The sequence below is a fragment of the Acomys minous genome (genome assembly GCF_964271855.1).
Source record: "Acomys minous genome assembly, chromosome: 1".
Lineage (NCBI taxonomy): Eukaryota > Metazoa > Chordata > Mammalia > Rodentia > Muridae > Acomys > Acomys minous.
Window position 1 is genome coordinate 21,565,604 of NC_140483.1, and position 18,852 is coordinate 21,584,455.

The 18,852-nt window shown below is 48.2% G+C and overlaps 1 protein-coding gene across 1 annotated transcript; it reads left to right on the forward strand.

Annotated features, from left to right (window-relative positions):
* Positions 1–6: 6 nt before the first annotated feature.
* On the forward strand, positions 7–18,252 carry NCSTN (nicastrin). The gene is made up of 17 exons (XM_084782438.1): positions 7–163; positions 1,463–1,567; positions 7,752–7,875; positions 8,209–8,330; positions 8,750–8,895; positions 10,672–10,822; positions 11,123–11,232; positions 11,465–11,617; positions 12,379–12,483; positions 12,617–12,694; positions 13,810–13,982; positions 15,298–15,400; positions 15,509–15,604; positions 15,875–15,962; positions 16,217–16,371; positions 16,631–16,843; positions 17,454–18,252. The coding sequence occupies exons 1-17, from the start codon at positions 82–84 to the stop codon at positions 17,574–17,576; spliced, it is 2,127 nt and encodes a 708-aa protein (XP_084638564.1). The 5' UTR covers positions 7–81; the 3' UTR covers positions 17,577–18,252.
* The last annotated feature ends 600 nt before the right edge of the window (positions 18,253–18,852 follow it).

Genomic DNA, 18,852 nt, shown 5'->3' on the forward strand with positions numbered 1-18,852 from the left:
AGAGACGGAGACAGCGGAAGCCTAGAGAGGCCGATACGACACTGGAAGGGACCTGATGCTTCCGCCCAGCGGAGAAGCAAGATGGCTACGACTAGGGGCGGCTCTGGGCCTGACCCAGGAAGTCGGGGTCTTCTCCTTCTGTGTTTTTCCATGGTGCTGGCAGGTGAGGCCACCCGATCCCGGAGCTCCGCTCTGTAAGAGGAACCGTCCGGATCGGCCTATCGCTAATGCAGGCATTGCCCTTCTGGTTCCCATTGCCCCTAGGTCCGCCCACCCTGTAAATCCTTCTGTCTTTCGTTCCCATGACATAAGTTCCCCCTTTACCTGGTCCTTCATTTCTTCTCTCCTGAGGCACGTCGTTTCTCTCCGGCCTTTTGCTGGGTTTCCAGTTTGATTCTCTTTTACCCTACTCGCATGCCCTGTTTTCTTTAAAGCCCAGCCACCCTACCAGCATTCGAAAGGGACAAGTGTAAAAAAGCTCAGGCTCCATCCTCTGGTTTACTGTTTTTGACACCACATTGTTTTGTGGGCGCTGTGCAACGTTTAAAAACGACAGACCTCATTTGCTCCCGTTGGTTCTATCCTAGATTTGTGTTCCTTATTTTCTTTTACTTACTGAAGTGACACTAACGTGGGCTTAGCTGCTTTAAACTCTTAAGAGGGCAGTAAGGATTGAAGAAATTTTAGACGTTTAATGTTTATGAATATTTTAATTTTTCAATATATTTAGTGATTTTGCAATTATGAATTATAATTAATAGCACACCTGTAATTATCGTGTGGCCAATTAAGAATTAAACAAAGCTATAAGTGTTTTCTTATATGTACATGGCTTTCTAGTTAAGCCCTAAAATAGAAAACGTTTCTGTAAATAACCACGAGTATATTTCCCCCTACATTCACGTTGCTTTTGACCATCTTCAAGGAAGAAACTGTAGCTGCCCCGTACTCTAGGTGTGCACACAAACGGCTTGCTGTTTGATTAATGGAACAGGTGTGTGGCATAAGGTTTCTCCTAGGGCTGCTCAGATTCTTAGATGGATTTTGTTGCTGTTAATGCTTTCCTTTGTTTGGTTTTGGTAGTCTATATTCTTACACCAGAAACTCCTTTGCTAACTAATTAGTAATGTGCACACAAGACAGAGAAGCAGACGTGCTAACCTGTGCAGCTAGACGCGGTACACCTAAACACAACCACCATCTGACACATCATCCTTTAGCATTATTATTACTAATTGACCTTCATGGAGTTTAATAACTTTCTAAGGTATGCAACTAGGTGCTCTTTACAATACCTGCGCTCCAATAATGTGGCCAAGAAGGGAAAAGAACGATCATTTTACCTTATGTTAGAAAGTATGAAAGTGAATGATTTACCTAACCCATGAATCAAGCTGATGATGATAGAGGTTAATGTCAAATTCTCTTCCCTTTTTCCTAATACTTTTTATCTTCCGGTCAGGATTGTGTGCGGGAAACTCGGTGGAGAGGAAGATCTACATCCCCTTAAACAGAACAGCTCCCTGTGTCCGCCTGCTCAATGCCACCCATCAGATTGGCTGCCAGTGTAAGTTGAAATCGGGATTTGAATTTGTGGCAATCAATAATTCAGTTTGTATCCGGGATACTCGGAACTCCTCACGTCCTGCTTTAAAAATCTTGGCATTCAAATTGGAATGTGGCTCTAGGAGTTGATTAGCATCTGTCACATCAGACAAGATAATTAATGAGAGCTAAGATTTAGGAAATGCTGTTTTAATGGGTGCATTTTGTTTTTACCCCTACAACAATCATTGTTACTAACATTGTGCAAATGATGAAACTAAAACTTAGAAAAATTGCTTAACTTTCCCAGTATCATCATGATAGTAAGAAATCAAGCTAGAATCTGAACCTTGGTGGGACCCTCAACTATCTTACCATACCGTCCTCCAAGGGAAAAGAAACTCCATGCTCTATGGAGTCTAACCATTGCTTTGTCACTCTGGGTGATTTTTTTTTAAAACCAAAATGACCTCTTTTTTTCCCCCCTTTGAGACAGAGTCTGGCTGTGTACCCCAGGCTGGCTTTGGCCTTGTGCTGAGTTCTAGAACTGCAGACATGTGCCACTGTTTGCTGACTTTGGTGCCAAGTGTGCCACTATTTGCTGTTGTCATTGTTTTGTGATGCTGTTGATTGAATCCCTACCATTAAGCTAGTATCTCCAAAACTCCAAATCAGCTTCTTCAATGGCAGTGCAGTAGTTGGAGAAAAAGCATACTAAGTAGGAGCTGGAGAGATGGGCTTGATGCTCTTGCTGAGGGCTGCTTTTTGATGTGTAGCACCACACGACAGCTTTTAGCCATCTGTTCATCACTCCAGTTTTAGGAGACCCGATGTTTCTCATCTCCACTGGCACCAGGCCCACATGTTGTGGGTACACTTTCATACGTGTAGGCAAGACACTCGTGCCTATTTATTGTTTATGCTGACTCGGGGCTGGGGACGTAGCTCAGTGGGTGAAAGCTCTTGGGCATGCGTGACAACTGGAACCTGAATCTCTAGAACTCACATTAAAAAAAAAAAAAAAAGCTAAGGCATAACGTGCCTGCTTATAGTCCTACAGAGAGATGGGAGGCAGTGGCAGAAGGTTCCTTGTACAGTTTCAGGCCAGGTCGTCTGTTGTGTACAACCGAAAAACAAGGAGATCCTGTCTGACGCAAGGTAGAAGCCAAGGACAAATATCTGAGGTTGTCTTCTATCGGATATTTGCCCATAGGAATGTGCACATGCATACAAATAAATGCCAAATAAGGGCTGGGGGAGTAACTAGTTGTTAGAGTGCTTTCCTAGTAAATACAAAGTCCTGGTTTCGGTCTCCAGCATCGTATCAATTATACAGAGTAGCGCCACCGTAATCATAGCACTCAGGAAGTAGGTTGCCGAAGTCAGCCAGGACTAGAGGCCCTATTGATCCTCCGGTCTGCCAAGTAGTTGCAAAGGGAAAAAGTGAAGTATTTGGACGTATCCTTGTGCTTTGTAAATGTGTTGCAAAACAGAATGGCGTTACAACACTGCCATTGACAACACTGCCATTCTCAATACTGTATAAATTGCCAGAAGTGTAGCTCAGTGGTAGGGCACTTGCCTAATGTGCACAAGGCCCTGAGTTAAATCTCTGGGTACTACACATAATAAGAAAAGAAAATAAAAATCACAGCTTGTTTTCTGTATAAACCATCTATTGTCGTCAGAGCTTAGTTTTCCATGGACTGTCAGGATATAATTTTGTGGATAAGCAGGGTCTGATCTTGGTTTTTATTATCAAACCCATCACTTCTGAATTTTAGTTTATCCTTTTAATAATGGCTGGAATAGAGATGCACAAAGCTAGAAGTCAAATTATCCTTTTAAATTTTTTTTCCTGTTCCTGTTTCTGTTTGTTTTGTATTATCTTTCAAGACAGGGTTTCTCTGTGTAGCCTTGGCTGTCTGGACTTGCTTTGTTGACCAGGCTGGCCTCAAACTCACAGTGATCTGCCTGCCTCTGTCTTTTTCTGTTTATTAAGACAAGATCTCATTACATAGCCCAGGCTGGTCTTGAACTTCTAATCTTTTTGCCTGAGACCCCCTAATGCTGAAATTGTAGGCATGGTCCTCCGTTCTCTGTTCCAAACACTTTTTAAGTAAATATTTGTTACTGGTGTGGAGTAAACTGTCAAACTGTATCATGTGATTGCTAGGTACCTTCCATCTTGGCAAAAAGAAACTCAGTTACCAGAAGGTAAGGCATTTGCTCAGGGAGGTAGCTAATACTTTTCCGCCTATGCTTCCATGAGCTATACTATAAACTAATTGTCCCGTACCCCATACAGGAAGCATTGCGAGCAGATGCATTGGTTTCAAGTAGCCTTAAGGTTTTTGTTGGGTTTGGTTTCTTTCTCTTTCTTCTTTTTGGTTTTTTGTTTATTTGTTTGTTTGTTTTGCTTTTGTTTTGTTGGGTTTTTTCGAGACAAGGTTTCTCTGTGTAGTAGCCCTTGCTGTCCTGGACTCAAGTGCTAGGATCAAAGGTGTGCACCACCTTGCCTGGCTTGGATTTGGTTTTTTTTTTTTATCTGAGCTGTGGATGAGAGAACCTGATCCAGGATAGGCTGAGGTCAGACCTGACTGCTGGGAGCCCATCCTCCTGAAGCTGGGCTCTAAATCCTCCTGGAGTCATTCATTCATTATGCTGGCTGTTCTTCAAGCAGCCCTGTGGGAAGCAAAGCCGTAGCCCCTAGCAATAAAGCCAAGGGCGGTGCAGAGACATGAGGGGAGGGGCTGGACTCTGGCCATTTCCTCAAGAGGCTCTAGTTTCCTTCTCACCCTGCTTCTGAGTCTTGCTTCATCATATCTGTCCATTCCTTTACAGGCAACACCCCTTTTAATTATGGTTGTGAGCATCGTGAAACTAAGGGAAAAAGTGGCGCTCGGGTTTGATTTTCTGATTATAATGACCTACTTCTATGGATCTTTCATGTGCTCAAAGAGAGCACCATGTACCTTGCTTTTCCCTCCGTCCCCACCATGTAAGATGAGAAGGGATAAGAAAGCTGTTTCTTGCTGAAGGTCCAGAGAAAGCTAACATGTTACTTAAAACCATGCGACTACCAGTTAAGACCCAGCTGGAAATCCAGGTTTCCTTAGTCCAGAGTTACAGTTTGTTTCTTCTCTGTCCTCCCTAGAACTGGTTACCTTTCCTTCTTTCTTTCTTCACTTATTTATTTATTTTTATTGGTTTTTCGATACAGGACTTTTCTGTATAGCCTTGGTTGTCCTAGACTCCCTTTGTAGACCAGGCTGGCTTCGAATGCACAGAGATCTGCCTGCCTCTGCCTCTGCCTCCCTGAGTGCTAGGATTACAGGCATGCCTCACTCTGCCCAGCTTTCTTTATTTTTAATTTTCTTGTTCTTTCTTTTTTCTTTTGTTTTTAGTTTTGTTTCTTGTTCTTGTTTTCTGGTGTTTGGAGCTAGGGTTTCTCTTGGCTCTCCTGGACTCACTGTGTAAACCAGGCTGGCTTTGAATTCACAGAAATCCTCCTGCCTCTGCCTCCCAGAGTGCTGGTATTATAGGCTTGTGCCACTATGCCAAGCTTTTTCTCAGGTCTTACGAGCTCTAGAAAGTTCCCCTCCCCCGTTGTTGTTTTATAACATGGACAATGGAGTAGAGTCACAGTAGAAGGTCTTCTTTGCTTTGATTTTTTTTTGACCTTTAGGAAATGTAAATATAAATGCAAAACCTTTGTTAGCATCTGGATCTTAACTAAAGCTGTATCAGGCTCCACTATTCTTCCATATTTTATTATTACCATAGAGATGATCCTGTTAAGTATTTACTATATATAAGCCATAGGCAGATGTTATAGACCCTTCTGCTGTATTTACTTTTTTCTTTTTGCCTATGCAAAGTTTTTAAAGATTTATTTATTTATTTATTTATTTATTTATTTATTATTCATACAGTGTCTGCCTGCATGTGAGCTTACGCACCAGAAGAGGGCACCAGATCTCAGTATAGGTGGTTGTGAGCCACCATGTGGTTGCTGAGAATTGAACTCAAGACCTTTGGGAGAGCAGACAGGGCTCTTAACCACTGAGCCATGTCTCCAGCCCACCTATGCAAAATTTTTAAATCATTTTTTTTTCTTTTTTTCTTCCTGTCCCCACACTCACCTCCCACCACCACCACCAGTCTGTTCCCTCCCCTAGACCTCTGACAGGTGGGGTCCTCCTCCTCCACCATCTGACCACAGCCTCACCCTAATAGACAGTCTGCGCCCCCCTCCTTTGTGTTTCCCCAGGGCCTCTCCACCAAGGTGCAGTGATCAAATCCCGGGCACCAGAGATCTTGTCTGAAGCAGTCCTCCGCTCCCCCCTGTATTTACTTTTCTTAGATCTCCTGGTTTGGTTAGCAGTTGGGAAGTACTGGATGTTTTTTAATCTCCGGGTTACAAGTATTTCAGTTCTATGATCTAGAAGCCTAGTTCTCATGTCTGATTGTGCATAGCCAAGAATTACATATGGCGCGCTTAGGAAATACATGGTCCAGGTCCCATGGAGAAAAGGTCTGAGCATTTGTATTTCCTAAAGGTCTGGTGCCTGGACTACAGCTCACTGGTAGAGTGGATATTGTACACGGGGCCTTGGACTGAATCCCTAGCACCAAAAAAGCAAAGCAAAGAAGACCTGCCATTGTGATTCTCCGCCAGTCCATGTTGAGGTCTAGTATCTAACATAAGTCTTGATTAAGCACATCCAGTCTTTAGGGAGGAAAAAATTCTCAGGAAGATCCTAGGATGTTTCCACATCGATTCCTTGAGGATCAGGATGTTGTATCAAATTCGAGACTGTGGATCATCCTTCCTCTGAAGCGGTACTCCCCAGTCTTTGTCACATCATGAGATGCATGGAAATATTATACCTTAGCATCCTAACACATATAAAAATGGGGACCATCCTAGGTGAATGAGGAGTCTACTCTTATGTTTGGACAACTGAGGGTCTCGAAATCCTAGATTCCCAGGAAGGAGTCAATGATTATCAGTGCACCTTCAGTGCATTCCAGGCCTACCAGCTGGCAAGCTCTGATCTAGAGAGCTCAGAGTTCTAGATTAAAATCACCTAAAACTGTCCAGGAGCAAATAAAAGCATTCCCAAATGAGGCTGGAGAGTGGTGAGCCAAGAAGGCTAGTGAAGCCACACAATCTGTGTCTTTTCAAAGGCAGATCAAAGCTAGGCATTTGAGCTGGGAATGTAGAGTCTGGCATTTTCTAGAGGAAAATGCAGACTTCAAAACATGAGGGTCTAGTGTTCTAGAATCTTGCGTATATGGGTAGATGGGGTCGTTGGAATTGGCAAAACAAATTGAAAATTGCAGAGCCTTTCCAGCATATAATTTAAAAGGCCATAAAAGCCAGCAAGATGACTCAAAGGGTAAAAGTGCTTGCTATAAAAACCTGATGATCAGCCAGGCGTGGTGGCGCACGCCTTTAATCCCAGCACTCGGGAGGCAGAGGCAGGCGGATCGCTGTGAGTTTGAGGCCAGCCTGGTCTACAAAGCGGGTCCAGGACAGCCAAGGCGACACAGAGAGACCCTGTCTTGAAAAACTAAAAAAACAAAACAAAACAAAACAAAAACCCTGATGATCCTGGCTGGGCGTGGCTGGGCGTGGCAGCTCACGTCTTTAATCCCAGCACTTGGGAGGCAGAGGCAGATGATGAGTTGAAGGCCAGTCTGGTCTATGAAGGGAGTCCAGGACAGCCAAGGCTATACCTAGAAACCCTGTCTGGAAAAACAGAAACAAAACAAAACAACAACAACAACAAACCTGATGACGCAAGTTCAAACTTGACAAAATAAATAAGTAAATAAAATAAAATCAGAAAGACCTCTAATGAGTCCGCTTGGGCTCTTCTCCTTTTCCTCCTATAATGGAGCTGGGGTAATGCAGCTCTTCAAGTCTAGAAGTGGCAGTGTTTACCCTAATATTTTGTGACATCTTTAGAGATAAAAGATCTGCCGAAGCTGGATGTGGTGGCCTTGAATCACAGCACTTGGAAAGCAGAGGCAGGAGGATCACTGCAAATTCAAGGCCAGCCTGGTCTACACAGTCAGTTCAGGTCAGCCAGGGTTACATAGTGAGATCCTGTTTTTAAAAAACAAAAACAAACAAAAAAAACCCTGCAGAATTGTCAACTGTGGGAGCTTTAATTTGACCCATTCTGTCCCGGCAGCTTCAATTAGTGGGGATACAGGGGTTATCCACGTAGTGGAGAAAGAAGAAGATCTGCAGTGGGTGTTGACCGACGGCCCCAACCCCCCTTACATGGTTCTACTGGAGGGCAAGCTCTTCACGAGGTAAGAACTGGGTGTGTCTTCCTGGAACTATGTGTGAGAAAGAAAGATTTGGGTCTTACACTGATGAGTCTCCTGGAGAATAGGGAGCAGGGTTTGTATTCAGAGAAGAGGAGACACTATCTTCAGGGAAGAGGGACTGGTTCCCAAATCACTCAGGGACAAGGCAGATGACACCCTGAGCTCAGGTCGGACCGTGGTCCAGACTCAGAAGGTCAGCCCCCATAGAGAGCTGAGTGCTGGTTCTGCGTGGCTGGCCCTCCGCTTGTTTCCACCCCGGCTAGTAATCTGTCTGATGTCGTCCTGTCTTCTCTCGTGTCCCTCTCTCCATTCCAGGGATATAATGGAAAAGCTGAAGGGGAGAGCCAGCAGAATTGCCGGTCTTGCCGTGACTCCAGCCAAGCCCGATTCGACCTCAAGCTTCTCTCCTAGTGTGCAGTGCCCAAATGATGGGTTTGGTAAGAGCCTCAGAAGTTCACGAGAACCTTCTTACTGTATGAGGCTAATTGTTGCTCCAGTGCCAGGTTTCAAGGGCAGGGGGCCTGGCGTGTGTCTGTGTGGACTGTGAACAACTGATTCCTTCCCACTCCCCGCACGCCAGCCCACTGCACTTCATCTTCTTTTCCCCTTCCTCTTCTACCGTCCGTTCTTGTCACAAGCCCAGACACCAAATCTGCCCGCCTAGACTTCCTCCGTACCAGTTTCTCTGCTTTAGCAGGGCTGGCGATAGACCCATGATGCTTCTTAGAGTCACTGCCTCTTTTCGTACTCTTGGCCCCGGACCCTGATACCCTAACCTTCCTACTTCCCCTGCTCCCTGCCTGCTTGGTGCCTCATTAAACGGTCCCCTGCTCCCCTCCCTGCTTCCTCCCTCCAGGTATTTACTCCAACTCCTACGGGTCAGAGTTTGCCCATTGCAAAAAAACGCTGTGGAATGAACTGGGCAACGGCTTGGCTTATGAAGACTTTAGTTTCCCCATCTTTCTTCTTGAAGATGAGAACGAAACCAAGGTCATCAAGCAGGTACTGCCTCGGCCAGCTCCTGGCAATTCCACTGAGAAACAGGATTGTTTTCATGCTCTCATCCTGTTTGTTCACATCTTGAAAAATGGCTTCCTAAAACAACCACCAAGGAGTTTGGTCAAGTGTGATGGTGCGTGCTTGAATCCCAGGACTCAGGAGGTAGAGACAGCATGTTCCAGACCAACCAGGGTGACATAGCAAGGCCCTGTCTCACAAACAAAACAAGAACGCAGAAGTTTATCATCCAGTGCCCTGACATTTCCCTCGACCGTTTCTTTCCTGTCTGATACGGAAATGAAAGCATTAGGCTGGGCAGAAATACATGGAAGAAGAATATAAAACAAGATGTTATGATATAAAATATGGTTAAGAACCAGATAAAAAGAAGCCAGGTGTGGTGGCTCACGCCTTTAATCCCAGCACTTGGGAAGCAGAGGCAGGCAGATTGCTGTGAGTTCGAGGCCAGCCTGGTCTACAAAGCGAGTCCAGGACAGCCAAGGCTACACAGAGAAACCCTGTCTCAAAAGCAAAAAAAAAAAAGAACAACAACAAAAAGAACCAGATAAAAAGAACAGTGGGCTGGGCATGGTGGTGCACATCTTTAATCCCAGCACTGAGGAGGCAGAGGCAGGCAGATCTCTGTGAGTTTGAGGCCAGCCTGGTCTACAAATCAAGTTCTAGGGCAGCCAGGGTATATAGAGAAACCCTATTTTGAAAAAGCCAAGGCTTGTGGTAGGGAACATTGGAACAAGCATGATGCCTCATGCTCAGTCCTAGGCACAGGCAGGAAGATTGCCAGACATTTAAGGCTGTTGTTGTAGGCCAGCCTGAGCGACAGAGTGAGATCACTAGGAGTTGAGAGGTAGAGTTCAGTAAATCCCTGAGTGTGTGTGTGTGTGTGTCTGTCTGTGTCTGTGTCTGTCTGTCTGTCTGTCTGTCTGTCTGTCTGTCTCTGTGTCTGTGTGTCTTGTCTGTCTGTCTCTGTGTGTGTGTGTGTCTGTCTGTCTGTGTGTGTACACATGTGTGTGCTTGGGTATATGATGTAAAGACCAGAGAAGGACATCCTATTCTAGCACTGTCTACCTTACTCCCTTGAGACAGGAATCCTGGAGCTAGGCTGGCAGCCAGCCAGCACCCACAATCCTCTTGCCTTTTCTCCCAGCATCACTGGGGTTACAGATCCATGCTCTGCTTTTTATGTGGGTGCTGAGGTTGGAACATGGCTCATCATAATCTGCACAGCAAACACTCTTACCCACTGAGCCATCTCTACGGCCCCTTGGATCAGTTGTTTACAGCTCTAATTTATCCTGACTCTGTCTGGTCTAGCATCTTCGTTTTAAGATCAATTGACAGACTTGCCAAGCTGTCGTCATTTTTATTTTTTAATTTCTAGCCAGTGCTCCTTATAGCAAGTCACACTCAGAACAGTGGCTGAAGGCAGGCATGGTAACACACACCTGTACTGCCAATGCTTGGAAGGCTGAAACAGGATTATGAGTTTGAGGCCATTGTAAACTGCGTAGCAAGACCCTATGGTGGCCGAATTGGATGAGTTCATCTGCTCTAGCCAGTCTGTTGAGTCCATGCCATTTGTACCGATGGAGGAATTTTTCTCTTTGACTTTATATGGTTATCCCAGGACACCTGTAGCTTGGGGACTTATGTCTCCCCAAAAGGGAGTGGCTTAAGAATGAAGCTGGGCCTTCCCCTTCCTGGAAAGCGAGAGAGGGCCTCCACAGCTAGCTCTCTCAGTAGGGTCCGTCTCCTTTCCAGTGCTATCAAGATCACAACCTGGGTCACAATGGCTCTGCGCCAAGCTTCCCACTGTGCGCCATGCAGCTCTTCTCACACATGCATGCTGTCATCAGCACTGCCACCTGCATGCGGCGCAGCTTCATCCAGAGCACCTTCAGCATCAACCCAGGTAGGCAGAGCCAGTCCATGCAGGTGGGCTGCGCCGAAGGAGGTGGACCCAGTCAGGGAGGTCGGTGTGATACCCAGGGAGGGTGTGGGCCCAGGCAGCAAGCACTGGATGAGAGAATTCTGAAGAGATGAGGCAGCCTGCCCCCTGAAGTGGATGGTGCCAGAGAGCCAGAGCTAGAACAGTTGAAGGTGGAGGAATGGTCCTGGGGTGTGTGGGGACAGAGTCCGAATGGTCTTGAAGGCTCTCTTACTACCCTCTCCCTTAGTCCTATTGCTCGCTCATTGTTTGTGTCCTACTCAGAAATCGTCTGTGACCCCTTATCCGACTTCAACGTATGGAGCATGCTTAAGCCCATAAATACATCCGGGGCATTAGATCCTGAGGACAGGGTTGTGGTTGTGGCCACCCGGGTGAGTGTTGCCCCCCTGCAGCATGGGCGGGGCTCTTTAGACGTGTCTGACTTCAGAGTGAACATGCTGGGGAGCCCTAAGTGGAGAGGGAGCTGGGCTGTTGGACTCCTTGGCTCCTGTCCTGGTCCCAACATACGTGGGTCCTCCTGGAGCAGGAGAGAGGGCGCCTGGGCTTGGCTCTGCTGGTCCAGTTTTCAAGTGCACCACCCCATCCTGCATTCTGCTATTCCAGATGGATAGCCGGTCCTTCTTCTGGAATGTGGCTCCAGGGGCAGAGAGTGCTGTAGCCTCCTTTGTCACTCAGCTGGCTGCAGCCGAAGCTTTGCACAAGGCACCTAATGTGACCGAACTACCCCAAAATGTGATGTTTGTCTTCTTCCAGGGGGTAAGGGCTTTTTCCCCAGGGAACGGTGGCAAGGAGTGGGGGAGGGGAGGGGCAATGGCAGGAGAGGAATCACTGACCTGAGCTGCCACTCAGAGTTTCTGCATGTGTCTGTTTCCCCTTTAGAATCCTTTTGTTTTTGTTGTTTTTTGTTTTTATTTTTTTCAAGACAGGGTTTCTCTATGTTATCTTGCCTGTCCTGGACTTGCTTTGTAGACCAGGCTGGCCTTGAACTCACAGCGATCCACCTGCCTCTGCCTCCCAAGTGCTAGGATTAAAGGCGTGTGCCACCACACCCAGTCTTTATTTTATTTTATTTTATTTTTTTATTTTTATGTTTTTAAGGAAGCTTCTATTCCCTAAAAAGATGTCTCCTTCCCTCCCCCATTGATAAGATCTATTTGAGGCTTCCTTTCATATTTATTGGCCTGGTCCCTGTGTTGCGACAGCCTGGCTGTAGTGTAAGGTAAGAGCGGCCAGAGCTGTACAGAAAGAGGAAGAGCCAAGAAGCAAGTGTGTAATGGCCGGTGTTTGCTTTGAGCCCTTACAAAGGCTGCTCTCCCCATTTCTAGGCTCAAGAAATCCCATGATGCATGCATGTGAGAAACAGCTGGATAGGTTGTTGGGGGGGGGAGGGGCTGGTAGATCACGTGGCTATAAGTTGACTAGCTGACTAGCGGCTGAGATGACTCAAGAAAGCAGCCCATTTTGTTGCCCTCAAACTGCCCTGGTCCTTGGGGGCTTCTCCTGTCTCCACCCCTCAGGAAACCTTTGACTACATTGGCAGCTCAAGAATGGTCTATGACATGGAGAACGGCAAGTTCCCGGTGCGCCTGGAGAACATCGACTCATTCGTGGAGCTGGGGCAGGTGCGAGCCTCTCTCCCCTTCCTGCTCGGCGGCCTGTGCTGCAGTCCCGCCCGGCTCTCCCCTTGACATCCGTCTCTCCGGCATGGGTCACAGCCGGAGACAGGTCCTACGTGTTGTTCCTCATCCCTCCCAGGTGGCCTTAAGAACATCACTGGAGCTCTGGATGCACACAGATCCCATGTCTCAGAAAAACGAATCTGTGAAGAACCAGGTAACCTACAGACAAGAGAAAGAATAGACTTAGGTATTGGCTAGAGATGAGCACCACTGCTTTGTGAGAAGAATCATAACCTCCCGGGGGTTCCCTGGAATAAGTAGTTCTCAGTGATCCTGTAGCACTTAAATACTGCCACTACTCATTAACGACGGGAACTGGTTGCTTCTTTCTTTTTTGTTTGTTTTTTGGGTTTTGTGTGTGTATGTGTGTGACAGAGTTTCTGTGTAGCCTTGGCTTTCTTAGGACTCGCTCTGTAAACCAGTCCATCCTGAACTCAGAGATCCACCAGGCCCTGCCTCCTGAGGGCTGGGATTAAAGGCATGCGCCACCACTCCCAGCATGACTTGCTCCTTCTAGTTTTGCTGTCCCATGGACCCAGTTGTCAAGGCTGCTTGCCAGAGTCCTGCCTGTATCAGGCTCCTGCCCAAACTGCCTTCCACTTTATTGGTGGGGGGGGGGGGCGGGGTAGCATAGATTTATTTTATCTTATATGTCTAAGTATTTGCCCACATTTTTGTGCCTGGTGCCCAAGGAGGTTGGAAGAGGCAGATCCCTTAGAACTGGCAATACAGATGTTTGTAAACCACCATGTGGGCACTGAGGAACGAACCTGGGTCTTCTGCAAGAGCAAAAAGTGTTCTTAACCACTGAGCCATCTCGCCAGGCCCTGCCCTCCACTTTCTTAATGTTTATTCAAGGTTCTTCCTCCCTACCAAGTGCAGCTCTAAGCCTGCCTTTGTCCTTGGAGTGCTCTTGCTGCCCCAGCAGCCTTTGCTGTTATCCCTGCCTGGGACTCCTGTGGTACTTAGAGAATTCCTTAGCTGCCATCCATTGTTGATGGGCCCCCTCCAATTCCGCACAACAGATGATAGTGAAAGAGCCACCGAGGATAAGGCTGGACCCTGAGGACAGAGCTAGCCTATAAATGTGGCGAAACCCGGCCTCTTTGTGCTTTAATCTTCTGACTGTAGGAAGAACCATGGGGACTGTAGGGAAGTCAGAGTCTTGGTCCAGACTGGCAGCAGGCTCTGTCTAGGAGAGCACAAGGCTGAGAGAGCCCTCCTGCCCACACTCCTGCCTCCCGTCAGTCTGCTGCTTGGCTTCCTCAGGTGCAGGACCTTCTGGCCACTCTGGAGAAGACTGGTGCTTCGGTCCCGGAAGTTGTCCTGAGGAGACAGAATCAGTCCCAGGCCCTTCCACCATCATCTCTACAACGATTTCTTCGGGCTCGAAACGTCTCTGGCGTAGTTCTGGCTGACCACTCCGGTTCCTTCCATAACCGGTGAGTCACCTGGCCCTGTGCCCTCTTCGTTCTCAGAGGCAGACTATTCTGTAGCCTAGGAGGCAGATCACTCTCATCTCCCACCCCACACGCTGCCTCCAGAAACTCCAGAACGTTCAGCTTCTTTACCCAGGGGCCTATTCACAGGAGGCCTGGAACCCTGGTTCTCAACCCTTACTCAGCACCGCCTACTACAACTGTCCTCTGCTGCAGCTCCACTTCTCCCAGGTTTGCCTGGTACCTGAGTTCCCAAGGGCTGCCACAGAGGGCATCGTCTCAAGACAAAGCATAGGACGGTAGAGGGTAGTTTCTTGGCTGGAGGACAAGAGTGGTCCCTTTCTGGGTCCACAAGCAGTGTTCTTACTTTGTACAATGTGACACGTTCCCATCCCATGGTAGGTACATGTGGCCATGTGTACCAGGGAAGGCTGAAGACAAGAAGGCACTGTTAGTTACCCCTGTCCTGGTTCTGAGGCCCTTGTGCTGCTCCTAACCTGAGGCCAGGGACAACAGGGGACTCTCACTCAGGCAGGGACAACAGGGGACTCTCACTCAGGCTAGATGGCTCTCTCTTCAGCTTGGGGCCAAATGAGCTTTTAAAATAAAATCCCTAAACTGATTCTCTGACCCTAGCAAAGATCGTTTCTCCCTCATTCAAGGGAGTGGCAGTTGTCAATTACTGTCAGCTTTCTAAATCTTTTGTGGTACTTTGAGGTAAGAGATAATTCACCTGATTGTTAGCTGACTTGGCATTGGCGCTGTATGGGACAACAATCTATTCCTGCACAAGCGACATTTGAGTAGGAAAGCTAAGGGTGCTCTTTTAAAATCTTGGGGACCATCACGGTGATTTGATCCAAAGTATCTGTGTGTGTGTGTGTGTGCGTGCGTGCGTGCGTGCGTGCGTGCGTGTGTGCGTGCGTGTGTGTGTGTGTGTGTGTGTGTGTCTGTGTGTGTGTGTCTGTGTGTGTGTGTCTGACCTTAGTACCTCACCGTTTCCCCTCTCTCACTGTAAGCATCCATTCGTGGCAGTTGTCTGTGTGTGCAGCCCGAACAATTAGTCTGCAGTGCTTAGGGTTTGCCTTCCTTTAATACTCTGTCCATCAGCAGTGGCTTCAAATTTCTTTACCCCACCCACATTCCTACTTGCCCGCTTCCTGGACCTCTTTAATAATGGACTCCAATTTTCTTTCCTCTTTTCCCACTGGATGATGAAAAATAAGATAGCAAGTTCCCACATGAAGGAAGTTTAGGTAGGAGAGGGGACAAGGACGTGACTCTGTACAGCTAGGCCTCACGCTGACTTTCCGGGCAGGTATTACCAGAGCATTTATGACACTGCTGAGAACATTAACGTCACCTATCCTGAGTGGCAGAGCCCAGAAGAGGATCTGAACTTTGTGACAGACACTGCCAAGGTAGCACTGACCTGGGCTGGGTGGGAGCGTGGGAAACGCATCAGAAATGATACAAGCGAAGGCTGAGAGGCAGCTGAGCCAGCCAGGCCTTCTCCTCATCTGCTGCAGGCACTGGCGAATGTGGCCACGGTGCTGGCACGGGCGCTGTATGAGCTTGCAGGAGGAGTCAAGTTCCAAGACTCCATTCAGGCTGATCCTCAGACAGTAAGAAAAGATGAGCCCCTGGTCCTTCCTGTTTCTGTTAATACTGCCCCTCTCACCCCCTCCTCAGTGGTCTTTGCCAGCTTCCTAAACTGTGGAATTTAGCATGCCTCTTCCTGCCTGTGAGGATGATAGCCCTGGGAATTCTTGAGTGGGTGTCCTCTACATTTGTGTGCATTGGCTACAGTCTCCCAGCCCCAGTAGAGTTCCTGTCTTATAAACTGGTCTCTGCCTTTTGTTTCCCTGGTCGTCTTCTCTGTGTCCCAACCCTAGGTTACGCGTCTGCTCTATGGGTTCCTGGTTAGAGCCAACAACTCGTGGTTTCAGTCTATCCTCAGACATGACCTAAGGTCCTATCTGGGTAAGCATCGGCTGTGAGGAGGGGGAACCCTACCTGACAAAATGTGTAGAGAAAAGAGCGTCAGTTTGCCTTAATCCTTACTCTTCCCCCCACCCCACCCCACCCCCCACCCCACCCCCGTGCTTTCATCGCTGGACCCTCTTCTCTTACCATGCTCCCTTCTGGCTCCTGCCAGTGCTGCGTTCTTTCTGTTTCTGCCCCGCCCCCCTTGACCTCACCTTCTAAATCCCCCTTTCCCTTTGGCCTGCAACCAGATGATGGGCCCCTTCAACACTACATCGCTGTCTCCAGCCCTACCAACACGACTTATGTTGTGCAGCATGCCTTGGCAAACCTGACCGGCAAGGTGACCAACCTCACCCGAGAGCAATGCCAGGATCCCAGTCAGGTCCCAAGTGAAAGCAAGGATGTGAGTGGCGATGGGTGTTGGAGGTGTCCCCTGGAGAAGTTGGGGATCTCCTGGGCAGATGTGAGGATTGGCATGGGGTTTAGTCCTAGGAACCCGAGTATTGAGGAAGTAGTGGCCTGAGAGAAATCAGCCCACCCGTGGGATGAAGTGTCGTCAAGCAGTTGATGAGGTTGGCTGGGATACGGTGCCACTAGGGCACAGGGAGCAAGTGAGACGAATGTCACCTCAGCCTTGTGCTGCTACCTGTCTTCCTGTGCAGCTGTATGAGTACTCATGGGTGCAGGGTCCTTTGAATTCCAACAAGACAGAGCGGCTCCCACGGTGTGTGCGCTCCACAGTACGGCTGGCCAGGGCCTTGTCCCCTGCCTTTGAACTGAGTCAGTGGAGCTCCACGGAATATTCCACGTGGGCTGAGAGCCGCTGGAAAGACATCCAAGCTCGGATATTCCTAATCGCCAGCAAAGAGCTTGAGGTAAGACTGGACTGAAAGGGAGGTGATACGGTTCTGTTGGTTGGGGTGGGCACACGCTCTTTTCAGTATCTCTTGCCTCAGTTCTGTTAGGCTCCTTTTGGCTGTTTCTCATTTGTCCCAGATCCATAGCAAAACCAGTGCAAATCTGTCCCTGGTCTGCCAGTGCATTGTATCCCATTAGGAGGTCTCTCTGTGCTGATGATTTGAATGCACAGTTACTTAGGAGAGACCCGTTGGGACCTGAAAAGGTCTTCTGTGTTTCCCGCTCCTACCCAGCGTCTACTCTCTGACTCAGCTGGAGGATTCAGTCAAATAGTTATTGAGCCCGTGTTATAAGTAAGTTATGAGCATACCATGACTTACCAAGACACCAGAGAACCAAAGCTGCGGGTCCTGCCTGTCTGCAAATCACTTAAGCAAAGATACACAGACACCTTTCCCCTGAGGAGAGCCCAGTCTGCTAATTGGGAAGATGCTGCCCGTGGCTGTTGCTTGTTCTTGGTGCTTGAATCTAGTGCCAGAATTCTGAGGGGGGTTTCTTCCTGGGTTGCCTAAGGCTGTGGTATTCTGAGAACATTTTTCTTCACTGCCTACACCTTCTTCCCTGCAGTTTATCACCCTGATTGTGGGCTTCGGCATCCTCGTCTTCTCTCTCATCGTCACTTACTGCATCAACGCCAAAGCTGACATCCTCTTCGTCACTCCCCGAGAGCCAGGAGCTGTGTCTTACTGAAGAGGACGGCAGCTTTTCCTGCCAGCTTCGGATGTTACTTCCCAGGCCGGTTGTCTCGCTGGGAACAAACCACTGATTTGTCACTGGACTGTCTCTGGGCCTGTCTTAGACCGGGATGACCCATGGACTGGAACTGAGTGGAGACAGGGAGACATGAATGAGTCGCCTCCCCTTCTCAGCTCCCCCTTTCCCGTTTGTTTCTCCTTCTCTGATACCAGGCATTATGATAGAAGCTTCCTACTCCTGCTTAACGCCCCCGCTGCCCGTCCTCACCTGCCCTTTCTCGGGTCTTTCCATCCTGCCCTGTCCCTCTGTCTGATCCCACTGTCACCTTATCCCCACCCCTGCACCCAACCACCTGCTGGACCAGGAAGAAGGATGGGAAGGATTGAGCGTTGGGATCAAACTACTCCAGACCCGTAGGGAAAGAGTGGGTCTCTGGCTGAGCCAGCAGTCTCTTTCCCACTGTCCTTTCTCCAGGTCTCCAGATGGCATGTTAGGGTGGGCATGCTGTTAGGTGGGTATCCCACCTCTAGCCCACAGTGCTCAGTCGTACTTTTTATTATTAAACTATAATATCTATTTTTGTTGGGGTTTTTTTTTCCTTCTTTTCTTTTTCTTTTTCTTTTTTTGTAAATTATATAAATAGAAGTTTCATTAAAATTATCCCATACAACTTGTACTTGTTTGGTATTCGTCCCAGGTCACCATGTCCAGTGACCCTGGACTAGACCCCAGTGTATGCTGCCTCGCTCTCCAGAAGGGAGATCCTGTAAAAACGCAGGTGAAACGAAGAAGGGCCTGACAGCCCTACCGCCCCTCTCACAACAGCCCCAGCATAGCTTCCGCCCTTTATTCACTCCAAGCTGGTACAGAGATGAAACAGTCGCAACCCTTAGCCTCGGGGAGCTCAGGGTTGGCATGAGTGAAAAAGACGCACAACTAGGTGTAATACCTAGTGTAACAGACAGAAGCGCTGCCCTGTGCTCCAGCTGGGGCAACGGAAGTGACAGGGTTAGGGTTTAGGATTCGCCACGTGGAGAAGAAGCACAGCAAGCAAAGGCCCTAAGTTACACCCTGAGGAGAAGCAGGAAGTGGTGAGGATGGGGTCACACCCGAAGCTTCTTGGAGGGCATGCTAAGGAGTTTGAGCCCTCCATAAACTGTGGGCTTTTTTGTAAGTCAGCACAAGAGTGGTCTGGGACTTCTTCAGAAGGAAGCGTGGCTATTGGGGAAAAAAACCTGCCCTGCATCTCCACGGAGTCCAGACTGTAGGG

What these genes read in the sequence shown, in the direction of transcription:
- NCSTN (XM_084782438.1), top strand. Translation starts at nt 82, where the DNA reads ATGGCTACGACTAGGGGCGGCTCTGGGCCTGACCCAGGAAGTCGGGGT. An exon ending in AAACCAAGGTCATCAAGCAG is followed by an intron (nt 8,896 to 10,671) that starts GTACTGCCTCGG and finishes TCTCCTTTCCAG; the next exon opens with TGCTATCAAGATCACAACCT. An exon ending in TTGTGACAGACACTGCCAAG is followed by an intron (nt 15,401 to 15,508) that starts GTAGCACTGACC and finishes CATCTGCTGCAG; the next exon opens with GCACTGGCGAATGTGGCCAC.